A 20099-nucleotide genomic window follows, 5' to 3' on the forward strand; every position below is an offset into this window, starting at 1 on the left:
AGCAGCTTCAGTGTGAAAGCAGCTTCACACACCTGGATGCTGAAGCTGCATATTTCAAATTAGTGGCATAAGAAACTGAACAATTAACTTTGGGGCTGGAGGAAGGATTGGTAATTTTAGCTATACCCCTAATTTTAGGTATGGAAAGCGTAATATACTTAACCTGGCATTTCAATCTCTTTATTTCGCATGTGTTCGGGATGATGCCGGGTGGCACAGCGCTATCCCAGGCTCCAGCGCTGCGACTCCCCACAGCGCGCCTTTGCTGGGGCTTTCGCTGGCTAATCTTGGCGGTTCTTTGCCTTGGGCACCTTCCCCCTAAATATGAGTCCGTTTGTCAACAAAGCTGCCTCATGACTCGTGTGTGTTTAGCCGGTCAGCCCGTTCTGTACAGTCGCTCTCTATGGAGTGGGATCGCACGTGGCAGCAGAAGCGGTTGGAAAAACAGCTTATATTTCACGCCGGGTAGCTCTGAGGCTGAAACTCGCTCGCTCTTTCCCACTGCCCCAGTTCAGCAAGGTCACGCGTTACAATGCGGCGCCTGTAGTTAAGGTGCATTCATAATACTGGTTCACACCGGTTGCATTTTTTGTTCCCTGTAATTTACAGAGCTGCAGGTGACGTTCACGGCTTCGCTGTGGATTATCCCTTTTGGTTTCCTGCTCGGGACGGGAACAGCTCTCAGCACCTCTCTGTCCCGTTTATGGTGCATCGTAGCCGGTGGGCTGTATTTCACCCAAGCGCCGTCTCTCCAGCGTGCCGGGCTGGGGAACCTCATGCGCATGCCAACAGGGCACCTAAAGGCACATGGTGGGAGCGGAGATGACTTTCCTTTGAGGACCTCGCAGCTTGTCCCTGCTTCCCACCCCAAAACGGGCACTCCAGGAGGCAGACTCCGTCTCGTGGCCAAGCATGGGTCTGGGCGGTCTTACTCGGGGTGTAAAATCGCAGACCGTGAACTCGGCTCCTGCCTGAGCTGAGCAGGGCACATCTGAATTGCTGCCCATCTTCTCCCCTGCCCACCAACCCCTCACTCAGCTCAGAAGGGACACCACCATAACCACCACTTTGTGGACTGTGAAGGACTAGGATTGCCGGGCAGGGGTCCCTCAGCTTCCCACCACCATTGCCGTGGCAGGGGCTTGCATGGGGGTGGCACATCATCTCACCGAAGCCCGGCTGCAGTGTCTGGTCCACATCTGATCTGGGCTGGGAGGATGGGTTTGGGGGAGGCGTGCGGAGACCCTGTTCTGTCCTCCCGGTGTCACCAGAGAGGTGGTCAGCACTCCTGGAGATGGGCTCTGCTCCCTCCCCTGCTGCGTGGTGCGAGGCAGGGAAGGGGGAGGACCTTCAGGGCAGCCACAGGGGGCTTCCTGGGAAAGCCCCGCTTGTTTGGGAATGTCTCAGCGGTCCTCTGTGGGTGGCAAGTTCTTCCTGTAACTGCTCCAACATAACTCCCTCTTCTGCTCTGAGAAACCCACAACAATTTATTGTCGTTTAGATGGTTATTCTCTCACCCGCTGACCCCTCCCCACCCAGGAAGGGGAACTGGGAAAAAAGAAAAAGGAATGTATCTGAGAGAAAATGGCCATGTGAGCCAGCCTCCCTACTGTGAGAGATTAGATTAAGAGCAAAACAGGTGGTAGAAGATGGAATTAGTACATGGGAAAAACGAGAACTGAGAAGGTAGAAAACATGTTGTGCTAATGACTAAGCAATTTACTATGAGAATTCTTGTAACCAATCATCTGATGTGTGAACGAACTGCATGCACAGCGCGTGGACAGTGTAACTAGCTAATCAGAAATAAGCGAGTCGCGTGTACGGCTACAACACAGGGTATAAAAGATGATGATCCATGCTTAATAAATGGCTTCTGTTGATTCACATTGGATCGTCTGGAGTCCAGTTATTTCTCCTCATCCGGCAGTCTCCGGTGGTCTTGCACTGGAGACCACTGCAGTCCGCTGGAAACCGCCAGAGTCCATCGGACACCACCGGGGACCGCCAGACAGCGCTGGAGACCACCAGAGACCTCCAGACACCGTTGGAAACCACCGGAGACCCTCACAGACCACTGCAGACCACCACAGTCTCTTGGACTCCCCTGCAGCGCCACCCAGGTTATTGGGGCCTGGACTTGGCAGCGTTTCACTCTGAGGAGGAGAAAGCCAGTGGGGGGTGGCTGTCCTCAGCTAGCCCTCGCCTCAGCTAACCAAGGGGTGGCTGAAGAAGAAGCCAGACCCACCCTGGCTGTGCCCACACAATAGCAACAGGGCACCAAAGATGCCCCAGCCCTGGAAACATTCAAGATGCACACACAGCTCTTCCTTTGCGCTAGCACAAGAGTTCCGCACTGACACAAGGAAGTTTGGGCAAGGCTGGCCAAGAAAACACTCAAAAACCAATGAAAACCAATCACAAACAATCAAAGCCAGTTAAAAAGCCAAGAACAAACCCAAGAAAAAGCAGGAGCCCTTGCCATCGCACAACTTCCTCCAAAGCATCCCCGCCAAGCTCCTCATCAGACACCTCTACCAGGACGGGATGCCAGCATCTACCCATGCAGAAGAGGTGGCACCACTTCCCGAGGGCTGGTGGTGGGAGGATGGGAAAGAAGGGCCCGTGCAACCCTGGACTATCAACAAAAGAAATGTTTATTGGTGGGAGATGTTGCAGGCGACCCTGCAGGATGTCCACAGAGTTTTATTTCTCCCACCTAAGTTGGGTGCAGAGGCTCAGCTGCCTGTAGGGAGCTGGCCCAGTGGCTCCTGCGAGGCCGTTGGTGCCATCTCATGGAAGGAGCCAGGGTGTGCTGCTGTCATGCCACATCATCCCTGTGCAGCTGCATCCACTTCCATGGGTTCCTCCATGTCTCCAGGTTAGTCCACCTCCATGGCTTCTTCTAGATCTTGAGGTCGAACCACTGCCACGGGCGCCACGCTGCTCCCTGCTGTATTGGCAGACGTTAGCCATGTATTGGCAGACGTTAGCCACACGCCACGCCTTGCTGGATTGACACGCGTGGCCTGTGCATTGTTCTTCAATGCTGCCAGCTGATGCCCATGCCTGGGTCTCACACCATTCCCTGGCAGGCAGACGCGCTCGGGCTGCACCCTGTTACCTGCTGGGCCCAGAGCCAGGCACTGCATGCCGTGGATGGCAGAAGCCAGGAGGATGGGGCTCATGCCATGAGGCCTGATCTTCCTCCTCCTCCTCCTCCTGCGCTGATTGCGCTTCCTGCTCCTGGCAGGTGCCTTCCTCCTCCGCACTTGCAGGGCGCAGCTCTGGGGCGTCCCACACCAAGGTGGGCAGCCATCCGCCTTGCTCCTCTTCCTTCCAGCCATGCTTGGCATCGCAGGGCCAGGAAGCTCAGCAAACTGGGGGCCAGCTGCATAGGCCCCTGCTTTTATAGGTGCCCAGCAACAGGCAGTGAGGTGGCTGCTGACATCAGGAGCCCACTGTGATGTCGATTGTGACTCATGCCTGTGGCCAAATATGGCAGGTTTGGGCATGGGGGGCCTGTGGCCTGAAACGTGCCCAAATGTTGGCAGAAGGATGAGGGTCCATGGGGCTGAGGGCCCCTTCCCTGGGGCTTGCTCCGCTCTCCCATCATGCTTGCCCAGGAGAAAGGCTGTCCCTTGGAGACAGGGACCACCCTCCAGCTCCCCTCATCACCCCTGGCCTCCAGCCACCTCCTCGTCCCACACATTCACAGAATGAGAAAGGTTGGAAGGGACCTCTGGAGATCAGCTAGTCCAGCCCCCCTGCCAAAGCACGTTCAACTAGAGCAGCTTGCACAGGAACACGTCCAGGCGGGTTTTCAGTGTCTCCAGACAAGGAGACTCCACCACCTCCCTCGGCAGCCTCTTCCAGTGCTCTGACACCCTCAAAGTAAAGAAGTTCCTCCACATGTTTACATGGAACTTCCTGTGCTCAAGTCTCTGTCCGTTACCCCTTGTCCTCTCACTGGGCACCACTCAAAAGAGCCAGGCCCCATCCTCCTGACCACCCGCCTTTCAAGTATTTAGAAGCGTTGAAAAGATCCCCCCTCAGTCCTCTTTTTTCCAGACTAAAAAGACACAAATCCCTCAGCCTTTCTTCCTAAGACACACGGTCCAGTCTCCTCATCAACTTTGTAGCCCTTTGCTGTACCCTCTCCAGCGGTTCCCTGTCCTTCTGCAACCGGCGAGCCCAGAACTGGACACACCACTCCAGAGGCGGCCTCACCAGGGCAGAGTAGAGGGGGAGCATGACCTCCCTCCATCTGCTTGCCACGCTCTTCTGGATGCACCCCAGCATGCCATTGGCCTTCTTGGACACAAGGGCACATTGCTGCCTCACGGTCATCCTCTTGTCCACCAGGACTCCCACGTCTCTTTCCACACAGCTGCTCTCCAGCAGCTCAGCCCCTAACCTCTACTCGTACGTGGGCTTATCCCTCCCCAGGGACAGCACCCTACACTTGCCCTTCTTCAATTTCAGAACGGTTCTTTCCGCCCAGCTCTCCACCCTGTCCAGGGCTCGCTGGATGGCGCCACAGCCTTCTGCTCTGTCAGACACTTTTGGATCATCACTCACTCACTCCCACTTTTGGATCATCAGCAAACTTGCTGAGGCTGCACTCTAGCCCTTCCTCCAGGTCAGTGAGGAAGAGATTGAACAGGACTGCACCCACTACTGACCCCTGGGGAACACCACTTCTCACTGACCTCCAACTGGGCTCTGTGCCCCTAAACGCGACCCTCCGAGCTCTAGCTTTCAACCAGTTTTCAAGCCACCCCACTGTCCACTCATCTAACCCACACTTCCTAAGTTTCCTTTGGAGGATGCCGTGGGAGAACGTGGCAAAAGGACCCCCTATTACAACTCTTGATTCCATCAAAGCAATCCTAAGACTCTTCACACATTTGTTTTACAATTGACAGAACCCTCTTGGCTTTGGCCATGTTATCACCTGCTACCATTCACTTCTGAGGATTTGCACATGCCAAGCCACCTGCAAGCGCAGTTAATGTGTAAGATTTGTCTGAGGTGACACGATTTTGTTGCAACTTTCCTCTGTAACTCTTTCCAAAAGTCTTTTTTTGCCAGAAGGAAAGGGAAAGGGAAGAAGAAATAGAAGGGGAAGAGGGAGGGGAAGAGGGGAAGGGAAGTCCTGTAGACTAATAAAATGTGGTACAGTGCCAGCAAATAAGGGCAAATAAAAAAGTCTGAAAATCCCAGAGACCCCGTTCCAGAGTACATTTCAAGGGAAATGCCCAGTAGCAACAGCATCCAGGCCCGGTAATAATCACAGCTTTGGGAGTCGGGGGGGAATCAATATCAACTAAGTGGGCTTAGTATTCTGCTCTACACATCACGCACAGCAGCATGTAAAACATCCTCTCCCGTGGAACGTCAGCTTTAACGGGGGAGGAAAACATCACTTTTAATTTGGCAGCAGCGCTGACATTCGCATGAAGAACTTGCAGAGTGTCCTTTTTCTCCGTGCCTTTTCATTCTTTGCTCACGTCCTACAGGGAAGGGACCTGCAATCTGAATCTCATCCTTTGGGAGCTGCTCATGAACCTGGTATGCAACCCTGCATGGTAAAAACATTGCCAGGCTTTTGGCCACGCAAAAACTAGCACTGCACTCTCGTCAGAGATTGCTTACTTAGCTCACAGCAGCCCACCCCTGCAACATCAAAGGTCTCGCGGCAAGAGCCAGACCCCAGAGATGCCACAGAAATCACCATCTCCACCCCTGGACCCAAGCAGATACAGGGCAAGTACCAACAGCAGGAATTCCTGATGACCATCACTCTGGCCATCCACCACCAGCCACCCCACGGAAAGGGCCTGCTGGCCACCTCACCCAGAGGCGTACAAACCAGGCAGACTCCTTTCACGTGCATTTTCAGGCAGAGCAGACAGAGAGCACACAGCTCTCAAGCTAAAACACCACTCTGCAATCAAGAAAGAGCGCAAAAAACTCCCAGAACTTGAGAGTTTCACTTCACAGCCTGGAAAACCAGACAGATAATGGTGCTGAGAGGGAGAGAGATTAGGACAGGGAGTTCCAAAGGGAGCACGGGGCAGCTTAACCTGCACAGGGACTGCCACTTCCCATCACACAAAGACCTTTGAAAAGCAGCATTTCCCTGGCACTTTCACCTTAAAAACGCTACATGCACATGAACACGTGCCTCCAGGAAGAGATTTCAGCCAAACATACATTTCCACCTCCCAGGTTTTCCCAGCAAGTTTAATGTTTCCACCATGTGAAGGATTGCAAAACAAGTTTTCCATAGAGCAGAGCAATCAAGAAACAAGAACTTCCTCCCACACCAATCACAAGCTTGTCGCCATCCTTAGTTGGTGAAACTGTGACCCAAGCACACTCGGACAAAGCACAAAAAACTTTCCTTATTTCACAAGGGCAAGGAAGTAGAATCGCTCTCACCTCAAAGGTACTCAAGGGCAATTTGTATCCATGCATGGTTACACATACATATCTGTAACATATGGTTACACATACATTACCCACCTTTTTTCTCTTGGATTTCAAGGAAAAAGTAAAATGGGATGGAAGCTGGCTTGCTTTCTAACATCTAGAGGGATGGACGGAATGGAGCCCAGGGAGACAGGCAGTCGGGGCAGAGCAGCCTGCGCAGGGAATCCTCCCAGTTTCACTTGGGCACAGCAAGGCTCTTGGAAAAACACACAGACACCTGCCCCTTTGACAAGCCTCACTTTGCCCTAAGACACTGCACACAAACAACAAACTGCACTCTTCAAACAGCTACGACAACCAGTCCCAAAACCCCTCGTCCCTCCTCACATCCTTCCCTGCCCCAGCAGGGCATAAAACCCAATTAAAAGCCCTGGAAAGAGAAAAAAAAAAAAAAAAAAAAAAAAGAGAAAAAAATTTACAAAACAATTTTAAAATTATTTCTGCTCTCTTGAGTTTAGATCTAGCCAAAGTTAGTCTGCAGGAAGCCCTGCAAATTGCTAACTTATGTTTCTACATAGAACACGTACAATAGCAGCAGAAAGAATTCAATGGACTTGTGGATGCCTGCTGTGCCATACACTAATCGAGGAATGTCTCAGGGAGTGCATTTGTCGTCCTTGCTCTCATAAGATCACCCACGGAATTCCCAATTCAGAGCACATCCTAACACTAACTCAAGAAGTGACAACTTTTTTCTCTAAGCCTATTTCCGTAGGCTCCAATTCACTTCTCACTCACAACAGTGGACTTTAGGAAGACCTTTGCAGATGTCAATGAAGTACATAAAACTACTTGGAGAAAACAAACAGACAATTCGCATCTGAGAAAGATGTACAAAGGGCTATTTGCTCCTGTTTCTAATGAGAGAAGGAACAGAAAGGAAACTTCTCAGAACAAGCCACTGAAACATGCCCAGAAATATTGCCGTCAACAGAAGACGACAGGAACAGACTTTGACAGATCTTCTCCAACAGCAAGAGAATACGTCTAAATCTATTTAAGAATTGCTTGCTCAAGGGAAAATAATCCGTGCTAACAAAAGCAGGCAAAAGCAACGAGCCGGGGGGCTTTTTTCATTTTTATGTGCTCAAGAGATGTCTACCTGAGAACGGGCTTTGTTTCCTCAGTCATTTCTCTTTGCCTTGACGTGAAAGCGACAAGTTCTTTGACAAATGGACCCAAACACCCTCCCATCCTCCACCCCCAGAGGAGCTACCTCTCAAGTACCATTTCCCCCTCGCATTAAGGGCTGTTTGGGAATAACTTACCGGCACAAGGCGAGCTGGCGCCGGGCAATGCCTGCAGCAATCCAAACCGTGCCGCCTGCAGCAAGGGAGGAGAAAGGAGCGGGGGAGAAGGCAAAACCCCGGCAAAGCAGAGGCTGTCACCCACCGCAGCAGCAGGCCCAGCGGAGCCGCGCTGCCTCCGGAGAAAAGCCGCTCCCGCCCCGGCCCCGACGCTCCCGCACCAGCTGCCCCAGAGGACGCCGCTGCCGGCGGCTCCGGGCCGGGCCGGGCCGGGCCGGGCCGGGCGGGGGGTGCCCGGGGGCCGCGTTCCCCCTTCGGCCCCGCAGCCCAGGGCCGGCGCCTTCCCCCGCCTCTGCCCATGGCCGCCGGCTGCCTGAGGGGGTGTCCGCTCCCCCGGCACCCTCGGGCGGTCCGTGCCTGCGGAGGGCCCGGCCGGCGGGCGGCTGGGCTCCCCCGAGGGGCGGCCGAGAGCCGGGGGGGGCCGGCGCTCCCCGGCGGTGGCTGACAGGGGCGGGAAGCCGCCGACGAGCTGCCCCTGAGCAGCGCCGGCCCCCGGCAGCGGCCGCTGGCGCGGCAAGGGCAGCGGGGGCTGCAGCCCCGACGGCCGCCCCAGCCGGCTGGTGGCCCCGCAAGCCCGCCCGGCAGCCCGAGGCCTGCGGAGAAGGAGGAGGGCTCGCTGGGCAGCGCTCTGGGCCTGGCGGAGAGCAGGCGAGGGCCGGGCTCGGCAGCGGCCTGCCCGGGGGCCGCCGCCCTCACAGGCCTTCGGGCGGGGAAGGTGCTGCTCGGGCGGGGAAGGTGCTGCCCGGGCGGGGGCTGCACGGGCCGCGCCGCCCCTCCCGAGCCTCCGCCTGTGGCCGCAGACAGGCCTCTGCTTTGTTCAGAACAGTATGCTCACTAAAATGTTGCTTGTTTCTTACCCACCTTCTGACTGTGTGAGAAAATAGCTAATTCCTGACCTTCTGACTGTGTGAGAAAACAGTTGCTCGCTGAGCTGATGTTACAGACAGTGATAATGAGGAGACAAACAGAAGTAGCTCGTCACCCAGGATGGGATAACAAGAAGTCGTTAATCACTTCAAGGCTCTTTCATGCATCACGTATGTACTCCTGTACCCGTTAGGACAGAGCCGTGGCTACTTCAAGGAACATCCTTAGCATCCTCAAGAAGTTGGCAAACTTACAGTAGACGTTTACTGTCCTGAGACGACTCAATACCTCAAAAGGATAATGTGAGGAAGGGCCTCCTTACCCAAACGACCACCGAGAAGCTCACGCTTGCGCAGAAGTGTTTTGCTGAAGCAGCAAAGTTTAACACACATGTGGAAAAAGATGACTATGTAAGCCTAGGTGGCTTATGTATTAGGCAGGCGGAATTCTGAGACTATTTTGTGTATAAATAATGGGTGAATATCCCCGGTAAGGTGTGCTAGATTTGTGGGTTTTCCCCCTGGCACCCGACGTCGAATAAAGCACTATCTCCTCTCTAAACTACTTTTGGTTTCGAGAGCTTTTATTTCAGGTAACAACTCCCTGACTGCGCTTCACCCCCCTCCATCTCCCAGGACTGACGCAAAGCGATTGTGCCTTGGGCTGTAGCTGTGTGAGGCAAAGGTCAGGGAGAAGCCGTGGGATTTCGGGGAAAAGTGAGAGGCTGGCACATCACTGTTGGGGACGCAGGTTGCAATCCCAGCTGTCACTGGCTCAAACCCCAAACCAAAATGGCCCGTAGGTGCCTTTTGGAGCACACCTTGGGGAGGGTTCAGCGTGCAGAGACCCCAGCGGCTTTCCTCCTCTTGCCTGTTAGTCTGAGCACCATTCCTCTCCCCAAAACATGCCAGAATTAACCTTTTGCTGAAGGCTGCTCAGGATACAGTCAGAAAAGGCCTTTTGCTGTAACAGCCTGGACATATTTGCCACTTGCAGGGGAAGAAACCCATCTCTTCCACCCCACTTTTTCATTTTCATTAGCAGGCACCGCGGACTCCATCTGGAGTGGTCTAAGTGGACCACAGTATTCCAAGGATATAAATCAGGTGGAACGTGAGAGAGAGGTGCCTGCCAGCAGACTTGGTGTTCTAGAAGTCCAACCAGTGTGATGGTGGCGCTTCCAGGTGCTGCACGGGGCTGTGGAGGAGCCGGCACAAACACTGGAGCTTCTCCAAGCTTGGGAAAAGGACACAAGCTCTTTGGGAGGCTCTTGGCAGAGGAAGGGAGAGCCCCAGATGATCTCCCGGGGCTGCCCATCTCCAAAGCTGGCTCTTTCTCCTTGACAGTCTGCTCAGCCTCCTCTCCCTCTCCCACTCCTCCAATTTTGGTGCCCAATCCCCCCGCCCTCCTCCAGCCAGTCCCAGCCTCTGCTCTGGCAGCCGGGGGCTCAGTCGTGGCCATAACCATCTTTTTCCACTGGCCATGTGCAGAGCTCAAAGCAGCCCAGGCCTCACCTCCAGACTCCTTGGCCCTCCATGCTTTATGGACAGCTCATCATTTTCACCAGAATGCAGGAAGCCCAGGAAAACCCAGGAAAGTCTCCTGTGTTTCCTGGCCAGATGGAGCCTGCTGTAGATCAGGTCTTGTAGCCTCTTTGAAGCCTTCAAGTAGCCCTGGGCCAGACGGGAGCCTGCGCTGCCTGTGAGCATCCTTGTCCTTTGGCATGACATCACGGGATGCACCACACACAGCTTAATTTTCTTTTAATCCTCCATCAATTCCTGTGACTTTTGGAAATGATTCCGCTATTGACTAGACACTGGATCCCTTTCGGGCAGGTACGGTGTTGACAGGAGAGAGAGGAATATTCAAAAGCGGCGTAAAACTGCTGCGACTGGGCAATGTTGTGGGTCCGTGTAGACTCATGACGGCTGCTGTAAAAGATCTGGATCTGGGTATTTTCAGACAGGCAGCTTATGATCCAGAGGAATGCTGGATTAACAGACAGCCAGAATGTAGAGCTGCGACAGAAAGATGGACAGCTTTTGGCAGGATATTTTTGTACTCGGGTATCTGAATGTATCTCCTGTGTTGTAGTCACAATTAGGGAACCCAGTTTAATTCCTTGAAGAAGTGGAGATGATGGAAATAGCCTACTTACTTTGGTGTGGTACCCAGAGCACGAGGGATTTGGGGACCACTTACTACTGCGTGCAGTTGATAACTTCTTGCTTGAGGGTCACTGAGCGTGTGAATTTGCCTGTTTTACCCAGGCCAGTTCTCCTCGACTTTGTAGCTTTTAGGTACATCACGAGCCCTTCACCTGAAAAGCTGCTCCGGATGCTCTGGTGGGACCAAAGCTTCATCCATTTTGGTGTCCCCTGCTGTCTCTCTGCATCGGGGTGCTCATGGGTGCTTGCCCTGGAAGTCCTGCTCTGTGTGCTCTGCAGAGCACCCGTGGGCCATTTACAATATTATCTAACGATTATTGCTGGATTTAGCAACTACTTCAAAAAGGGTGTGGTTGCTGCAACAATTAGTGGTGTCCCTGGTCATGCAGTGATTCACCTCAACACGGTTGACTCTGGGCAGGGAGCGAGAGCAGGCGTAGATGGAGCTGGGAGCGTGCAAGGAGCAGAGAGCAGGGCTGGTCCGAGGGGGTGTGTCCTGCGGAGGGGCAGAGGTCGGCTTGCTTTAATTGCAATTATTTTCTCTGGTTTAGCTATAGAAAAGCAATGTGTGTGCTGAACTTTTCGTTTCGGTTTGATGAAGTTGATTCTTCACCTGGCTAAAGGAAGACATGTCTTTTAAAGTGAAATCAATTGCGTGTCTACACGAAAGAGTTGGAGTTCCCTTTAATGCCAGATGTTTGGCAGCAGAGGCATGGCTTTCTCATGGAGGCCAGCTCCATGTGAGCGTGTGCACAGAGCGCAGGAGCTGGGAAAAGGAGAGGAAGCTGAGAAAGGCAATGAGAAGACAGATGTATGCGCTGAGTATTTGATGAGCCATCCACAGGGCTCACAGTTAATCTAACGCGGTAAGGTGAAGCAAATGCAAACATTTCCTCTGGATACGGTGGGCCAGGATCATAGAATATCTCAAGGAGAAGGAGAAGCATAAGGATCATTGCATCCACATCCCTGCTCCTTTCAGGACTACCTAAAAGTGAATCATATGACTAAAAAGGTTGTCCAGCCGCTCGACAGTTGCCCAACAGCTGCACCTGGCTGCCCAGGGGCTGCACCAAGTTGCCCAGCGAGGGCCAATAGGTTGTCCAGGGCAGGAACTAAGATGCCACATGAGGGTATTTTCTGGCCCAGGGGCGGCCCCAGCTTGCCCATCAAGAGCACCGGCTTGCTCAGCGGCTGCATCCGGTTGCCATAGTGGCTGCAGGGAGTTGCCCAGACAGAACCCAGTCACTGAGCACCCTGTGCCCCTGGCAACGCTGCCCTGGTTCTGTGTCACGGACGGCACTGGGGATGCTGCCATGTCTGGCAGTGCTGCCACCGAACCCGAGAGCACCACAGTGAGTAGCAGCCGCCCTGGGCACCCGCAAGCCTCTGGAGGCTCAGGGTGAGTATGTACTTTGGCTGGGAGGGGAGGGCTGAAAAACCAAGCATTTCTCCTAGTGCTCCCCAGTACCTCTTCTGTTGACCAGACGTACCCAAAGTAGGTGGTCGGGGGCTGCCATCGTGTGTCTGTGTTCAGGGGTGGCAGAAAGTGTCACCCTGGGATGGCTTATCCCCAGGGGGATGCAGGGGCTTTTACTTCAGCTGGAAATGCAGGGAAAGGTGACTGTGGTCCATTCCCAAGGGGTTTTCCTCTCTTTCCTAAACAAAAGGGAACTGGCACTCACAGTGGTCTTTGTTGGACCTGAGCACAGACATTTCTCCCTCAGTTCTGACAAACTGGCTCGCAGGGTCGTGATTGTGAAAGTTTTTAGCTTTCTTTGGAGGGTGTGAGTTTCCCGCTGCCTGTCCCACAGCCTCTTCGGCCAGGCTGGATCCCGGGGCGAGACTGCTCTCAAGTCAGGCCCTGGGACAGCCCATGCCACCCTCTTGAGCAGTCATGATTTGGTTTTCTCCCCATTTCAAGACCTGATGCTAGATATGAACAACCAAGTCAGATCTTTCTCTAGATACAAATGCTTCGGATGCTGTCAGAAGGGATTTGCTTTCCAGACTTTTAGGCCTGTACAGGCAATGTGTAGGTGCTGTGTGCATCCCTGTTTGTGTTCCAAGTTGCATGTGTTGCTGTAAGAAGGAAGGCAAGTGCAGGAACTTACTGAGTGCGGTTGTCTTCTCTCTGCTCCTCTGTGCAGGACACGTACCTGAAGAGCAGTGTTCAAGAATGCAGCCTGGTCGATCTCCCTTAACGGCAACGTACGCCCATCCACGATCAACACCTAGCAAGTTTCTGCCTGCCATCAGCGCCATGGCTTCAAGCTATAAGGCTCATTTTCCTTACTGCCTGCTGCCTCAGAGCTCCAGCCTCCCCTGGATGCCCAGCACCTACTACAAACCAGCTGCCATCAACCCAACTTTGGCTCCCTTTTCCAAAAGTTCCCAGGGGATGACCGCCAGCAAGAAGCTTCCTTTCATTGCCAACAGAACAACCTTCATCACCCGGTACACCCCTGAGGACTGGCACAGGTCCAACCTGACCAACTACAAAGAGTCAGAAACTTGCCAGCACAACGCGGAGCGTCTGAGAGTTGATACCTCCCGCATGATTCAGGATAAATATCAGCAGACAGAGAAAACACAAGGAGAAAGCACCAAAAACCTGGGAGTTCGTGCCAATGATATTGGATTTTGGAAATCGGAGCTCTGCCGTGAGCTGGGTGAGATGATCGGGGAGACCAACGCCCTCACGGACATGAAGAAAAGGCTGGAGAGAGCCTTGGCTGAGACGGAGGCCCCTCTCCAGGTAAGCACCCTGTGCAGTGGCCTGCAAGCTGTAGCCCACTGCTGAAACATCTGCAGCCACTCAGATGTCCAGTTAAGTTTCACTGCAGCTCTGTAACATCTAGAAAGCTTTTAGGAAGAGACCATTAGTTAGTGATCAACAAATCCCTTGCCATCTGCTGCATCTCCTATCAGCACATTCTGAGCCCATCAGAACCAAATATTTTTATAAGCGGCACATCCAAAATCCTGGTTTGGGAGACACAAGCCCACGTCTTGCTACAAGGCTCTGGTGAGGTCAGCATCAAGGCTGACACAGGGCCCTGCATTCAGTTGCAGTTGCACCAGGGACACGTGTGCTCCCTCACGTTGCTTTAACGCTGATGTTGCAGCTCGGCTGCTCATTGTCAGCTAAACCAGCTGCCCGGGGCACTTTTTTCTTCCCTTTTCTTCCCATCTTGAGATGGGACCCGTCCCTCTAGAGAACCCTGCCCCTGCAGCCAACAGTCATGGCATGTCCCCAACAGGTCGCTCAGGAGTGCTTGCTTCAGCGGGAGAAGAGGATGGGCATCGACCTCGTCCATGATGACGTGGAGAAACAGCTCTTCACAGTAAGCTTGGCATCTCAGATCATGTGTGAAAGCTATTTTTACGTAAACTGCCCCGAGGAGGCTTTGCAGCCTTGTTCCCTACCTGGCTCCTTACTGCTGGCGAGGTGCTCAACCCTTCCAACCCCCAAAACCTGCTGGACCAGGGGACGGTGTTCCCCCACGCAGCAGCTCTATTAGTTGGTCTAATAAAAGAGATGACATCATTACATGTTTTGCCTTTGCCCAGGAAGTGGATGTCATCAGGTCGTGCCAGGAGAGGATGCAGCGGTACCTGGATAAGGCAAAAGCCCAGCTCGCGTAAGGAGAAGCTCCTTATCTCATGCCGTAGGGCCGATGGGCCTTTGCAGTTGGGATGTGAACCCCCCGCAGACCCCGACCTCTACCCACACCCCGCAGCTGTACCCACAAGTGGCTGCATGGTCCTAGCTGCCGGCTGGGGCTAAAACACAGCCTATGGTCAAAATAAAAGCACAGATTAAAACTACATTTGACCCACGCTGCTCCCTGGCAGGGTCCTTGCCTGCCCACGTCCAGCTTCAGCAGCACGGGCTTACCAGGGGCCTCTCCTTCCTCCCAGGATCTCGGTGCCGGAGTCCTGGGCCAAGTTCACAGACGGCAACATCCTCCGCTCCCAGAGCGAACGGGCGGCCTCTGCCAAGCTGCGGGACAACACCAGGAACCTGCTGGAGGTGACGGCCAACGAGATGCGGTGCCAGTTCAACAGGGTGAACGTCACCTTCACCAGCCGCATTGCCGAGACAGCCGACGCCAAGGGCAAGATTCAGACCCACCTGGCCAAGGTAGCCTGAACCCCTCCCTTTGGGTGTGACACTGTCACTTCCCAGGGACACCTCCGAAGCAGGACCCTCCACGCAGACCTGGCCCAAGGAGAGGAACGGTGGCCGCAGGAAGCTGGTTATAGCATCATTTTCTGTTAGAAACTCCAAGTCCTGGGGACTTTCTTCTTGGAGCAGGAGGAGCTGGCACTGTGATTTCATCTCAAGGGATCCTGTCTTTTGCTAGCGCATCCTAGCTGACAGCCTGGCAGCACAGGGATTTCCATCAGAAAAGGCCACCGCTGGTTGCATCTCCTGGGAGTTACTTCAGAAGCGCTGGCTGCCCTGCAGAGAGTCTTTGCTGGGCCTCTGCTGGGCTGCCTGCCGGGGGGTTCGCAGGCTTGCTTCTCCCCCAAGGACGTGCTTTCACTCTCAGTGCTCTGTGGTTGCTGCACGGGTATCCGTGTGCTTGCTCTGCCAAGCAGAGGAAGAGGAGATCAGTGACGGGCACCTGGCTCGGACCAGTGGGTCTCATGGAAAGCCTCCTGAAAAGTGCTCCACACCGTATTGATTCACTGAGTGGAGACTGGGCTTGCAGCATTGCGGGCTGGTGCCACGTTGTTATGGTTTGAGAAAACCCGTAACAATTTATTGTCATTTAGACAATTATTCTATCACCCAAAGACCTCTCCCCACCAGCAAAGGGGAATCAGGGAAAGCAAGGAAGCGCCAGGGCTGAAATATAAATACATTTAATAGGATAAGACTAAATAATTAGCAATAATACTGAAGAACCAGTATTAATCCCCATACCAATCTAAGATACACAACAGTTACAATCAGCCAATTATAGGAGTAGGAAGCTGTGCACTCCCAGCAGTGGACAGTAAATGTTGGACACTGTGAGCGCAATGGCTTCTGAAGGAAGGCAAGGGCTCAGGGGTCGGCACCAGGGCAAGAAGTTCTCTGGACTGCCACCATCAAGGGAGCCAGAAACTACGCAGAAAACTTTCTGATTTATATTGAATGTGACATTCATGGCATGAAATAATCCTTTTGGCCAGCCTGGGTCAAATGCCCAGGCCTCGATCCTCCTCATCCCTGCACCTGGCAAGGCTTGAAAACACTGAGACCTTGAATCCCACATAGCCTATCTGGCTATAAAGAAAATATTTTCACAAATTCAGATACTAGAGTCTTCCAAAAATGGAGTTTTCCCCAGCATTAGAAGAGAAATGAGTCCTGTGTCGCTCTACCCAGGGCACACATCCTTCAACGAGGATCCATGAAAAACCTTCCCTCTCTGACTTGCTATTGATGGACAATCAGTTCCTGCAAGCAGTAGCTTTGGGAAGCTGGTAACTCACTGTGTCCATCACTCCTCCAACACCTCCTCTGACGTGACAGCAACAGCAAAGCCAGGCTTTCCCCTGAAGGGAAACTGCTGCTCGATCTGTGCCTCCATATGTGGCAGATGCTCTGAGCCCAGGGTCTGCTTATTGACCTTGTTTTTTTCTGCAGACAGACAGGAGAGAAAGGAAATTATGTTGTCACTTGAGAAAGTATTTTTTCACTTGTGCGTTTCTTTTTTGCGGCAGACACTGCGGGAAATCTTCCAAATGGAGATGAACATGGAAGCCATCCAAAAAGCCATGAGGGACCAAGGACCTCTGTTCAAAGTGGCTCAGACCCGGCTGGAAGAGCGCACACAGAGACCAAACATGGAGCTGTGCCGGGACACTGCCCAGCTCCGGTAAGGCAGGAGCACGGGGCCGGCAGGGTCCTTGAGGAGTCCCGGGTAGTAGCACTCAGGAACATCACTGGATGACAAAACTAGTCATGGGATGTTTTTCCTAAATAGTCCTTCCAGAAGGGCTCTGCTCTAATCAAAAGGAATGAGCAGGTATCCCAGCCTTTGGGTGCTGGGAGAGCTCTGCACCCACAAAGGAGGCTGTACACCATGGCTGGGAGCAGCCTGATGCCACCCTGTGAGGGGCTGGATTTTCCCCCTGCTTCCTGGCGGTTGGATGTGCTCAATTTTTTAGGATAAGCCCTTTACTCTCCAAGAGGCTTGCACTGAGAGCACTTAGGTCCTTCCTTTTGGGGAACCTCCAGGAAGGGTGCACCCTCTGGAGAAGGAGTAAGGGCTGTCCTCACCTCCCCTGGGGACAAACCCTTTCAAGGACATTGTGAGCTCTGTGGGATTGCACCCCGAGGGGCTGTGGAGGAGCAGGCTGCCCTGAGTGCCCAGCAGCACCTCCTGTGAGGCACCCCAAACTTCACACCTCCTCCAGGGAGCCTGCTGGGCAAGACTCCAGATGGAGCCTTTTAGAAGCAAGTGAAACCCAGCCCCAGAGCCTGTTTAGCATCTCGCACACCGTTGTTTTCTCCATCCTCCGCTTGTTTCCCATTCAATTTTTGCCTCTCCCAGCTGTCCCGTTTTGCTGTGTGTGCATCTGTGGGTGTGGGCAGGACCCTTGCAGAGGGAAATCCAGGAGGGGGAACCAACAAACCTGCAAAACCAAAGGCGAACAGGACACCACAGCTGCTCATCCCTCTGGATGGGCTGCCCGGGGAGGTGGTGGAGTCACCATCCCCGGATGTGTTTAAGACTCGTTTAGGTGTTAAGGGATATGGTGTAAGGGAGAACTTTGTAGAGTGGAGATGATGGTTGGACTCGATGATCCCAAGGGTCTTTTCCAACCTAAATGATTCTATGACTCTATGATCCCTCTTCTCGGTGGCACGAGCTGCTCTGGGAGACGTGCCTGTGCATTGCCAAAGCCTTCGCGCAGACTTAGCCACGCCTCCCCACTGAGGTCTGGAGGAGCTCTGCCCTCGGCTCTCCCATGCATCTGCCAGAAATGGGGAGTCCGAGTTAGTCTGAGTGCGCTGATGGGGGAAATCCTGTGCCTAAGGGGCCTATCAGCAGGGCCAGGCTTTAGGAATGCTTTTGACACTGTTTCCCGCAGCATTCTTCTGGAGAAACTGGCTGCTCATGGCTTGGATGTCTGTACACTTCGCTGGGTTATAAACTGGTTAGATGGCCAGGCCCAAAGAGTTGTGGTGAAAGGAGTTAAATGCAGTTGGTGGCCGGTCACAAGTTGTGTTCCTCTGGGCTCAGTATTGGGGCCAGTTCTGTTTAATATCTTTATTAGTCATCTGGACAAGGTGATCAAGTGGGATCAACTCTGTAAGTTTGCAGATGACAGCAAGTTGGGTGGGAGTGTTGATCTGCCTGAGGGTAGGGTGGCTCTACAGAGGGATTTGGACAGGCTGGATCAATGACCCAAGGCCAATGGTATGAGGTTGAACAAGGCCAAGTGCCAGGTCCTGCACTTGGGTCACAACAACCCCATGCAATGCTGCAGGCTTGGGGAAGAGTGGCTGGAAAGCTGCCTGGCAGAAAAGGAGCTGAGGGTGTTGGTCAACTGTCAGCTGAATATGACCCAGCAGCGTACCTAGGTAACCAAGAAGGCCAATAGCATCCTGGCTTGTATTAGAAATAGCGTGACCAGCAGGACTGGGGAAGTGATTGTACCTCTGTACTCAGCACTGGTGAGGCCGCACCTTGAGTACTGTGTCCAGTTTTTGGCCCTTCACTACAGGAGGGACAATGAGGTACTGGAGCAGGTCCAAAGAAGGGCAACAAAGCTGGTGAAGGGTCGAGAGCACAGGTCTTATGAGGAGTGGCTGAGGGAACTGGGGTTGTTTAGCCTGGGGAAAAGGAGGCTGAGGGGAGACCTTATCACCCTCTACAACTACCTGAAAGGAGGTTGTAGCGTGGTGGTTGTTTGTTTTGTCTCCCAAGTCACAAATGTTAAGACAAGAGGAAATGGCCTCAAGTTGCACCAGGGGAGGTTTGGATAGCATATTAGGAAAAACTTCTTCACCGAAAGGGTTGTCAAGCATTGGAAGAGGCTGCCCAGGGAAGCAGTTGAGTTGCCATCCCTGGAGGAATTTAAGAGACAGGTAGATGTAGTGCTGAGGGACATGGTTTAGTGGTAACTTGGCAGTGCTAGATTAACAGTTGGACTTCATGATCTTAAAGGACTTTTCCAACCAAAATGATTCTATGATTCTATGCTAGAAACCACCTACGTGATGGTACCGTTAATGAGGGTTCCTTGCTGTTTTCCAGCCTTGTCAACGAGGTCCACGAAATCAATGAGACAGTCCAGAGCCTTCAGCAGCGGCTGAGAGACACCGAGGACACCCTGCAAATGCTGGCTCGTGCCAAGTCGGTCTTGCAGCATGACCTGGCCGTCAAAGCCAACTCGCTTTTCATCGACCAGGAGAAGTGCATGGGAATGCGCAAGACCTTTCCCAGCACTGCGCGGCTGCTGGGTTCTGTTTAGGCTGGGCTCAGCCAACCTCACGTTCTCTGTTGCGGGAGGGATCCCCAGTTTTGATAAGATGCTTTGAAAACACATGATTAGATTTTCACTTCCTGGAGAAAGCCCTGAGTAGAAATTAAATGACCATTTTGTGTGTTACATGGTCTACCAGGATTTTTTTTGTCATTTGGTTTTTCTCTTTCCACTGCTCTTTCACAGTGTGCCAGAAAGTAACTGAAAATATCCTGTATGCGACTGAGAGTAAATCCACCCACGGGGATTCATTTCTACCCTGTCAGTCTGTGATTTTAGGAGAAAAACTGTTGTGTCTGCTCTTTTTTGAGTCTGTCTGATGTGTAAAAAGCACAGGGTGAAGCCCTGCTGGCTGTCTGGAATCACCTCCCTGTCCTCCGTGGGCCTTAGCATAGCTTCTAGGAGGATCTGTTCCATGATCTTCCCAGGCCCAGAGGTGAGGCTGACAGGTCGGTAGTTCCCAGGGTCTCCTTTCTACCCTTTTGAGAAATGGGTGCAATGTTTCCCTTTTTCCAGTCACCGGGGACTTCACATGACTGCCATGCCTTTTGAAATATCACCTTCTTAGAGGAACACCCCTTAATTCCTTGGAGGTATTTCACTGCTGTTTCCCTCTTGGCTCCTATGACCTCAGGAGCCCCTGGCTCATCTCTCTGCTACTTCAAGTGTGCTGCAGTGCAGTCAGCACATCAAAGAGCAACAGGCTGCGGGCCCTCGCTAGTGCCCTGTCCCTCTGTCCCTGTAAACTTGGTGTGTCATCCCA

At 53.1% G+C, this 20099-nt stretch overlaps 2 protein-coding genes across 2 annotated transcripts; one reads left to right on the plus strand and one right to left on the minus strand.

Moving 5' to 3' along the window:
• Positions 1–1102: 1102 nt before the first annotated feature.
• Positions 1103–12363, minus strand: LOC141738343 (uncharacterized). Its single transcript, XM_074573540.1, has 7 exons — positions 12337–12363; positions 11241–11339; positions 10878–11116; positions 10515–10645; positions 9315–9603; positions 7767–8593; positions 1103–1468 (listed from the first exon to the last, which is right to left on the minus strand). Exons 1-7 carry the CDS (start codon positions 12361–12363, stop codon positions 1404–1406), a joined length of 1677 nt encoding a protein of 558 aa, XP_074429641.1. The 3' UTR covers positions 1103–1403.
• A 659-nt stretch (positions 12364–13022) lies between these two features.
• On the plus strand, positions 13023–19324 carry LOC141738344 (tektin-3-like). The gene is made up of 6 exons (XM_074573541.1): positions 13023–13601; positions 14107–14190; positions 14417–14487; positions 14768–14990; positions 16565–16719; positions 19108–19324. Exons 1-6 carry the CDS (start codon positions 13023–13025, stop codon positions 19322–19324), a joined length of 1329 nt encoding a protein of 442 aa, XP_074429642.1.
• Positions 19325–20099: the final 775 nt, after the last annotated feature.

Source organism: Larus michahellis, chromosome 2 (assembly GCF_964199755.1).
Source record: "Larus michahellis chromosome 2, bLarMic1.1, whole genome shotgun sequence".
NCBI lineage: Eukaryota > Metazoa > Chordata > Aves > Charadriiformes > Laridae > Larus > Larus michahellis.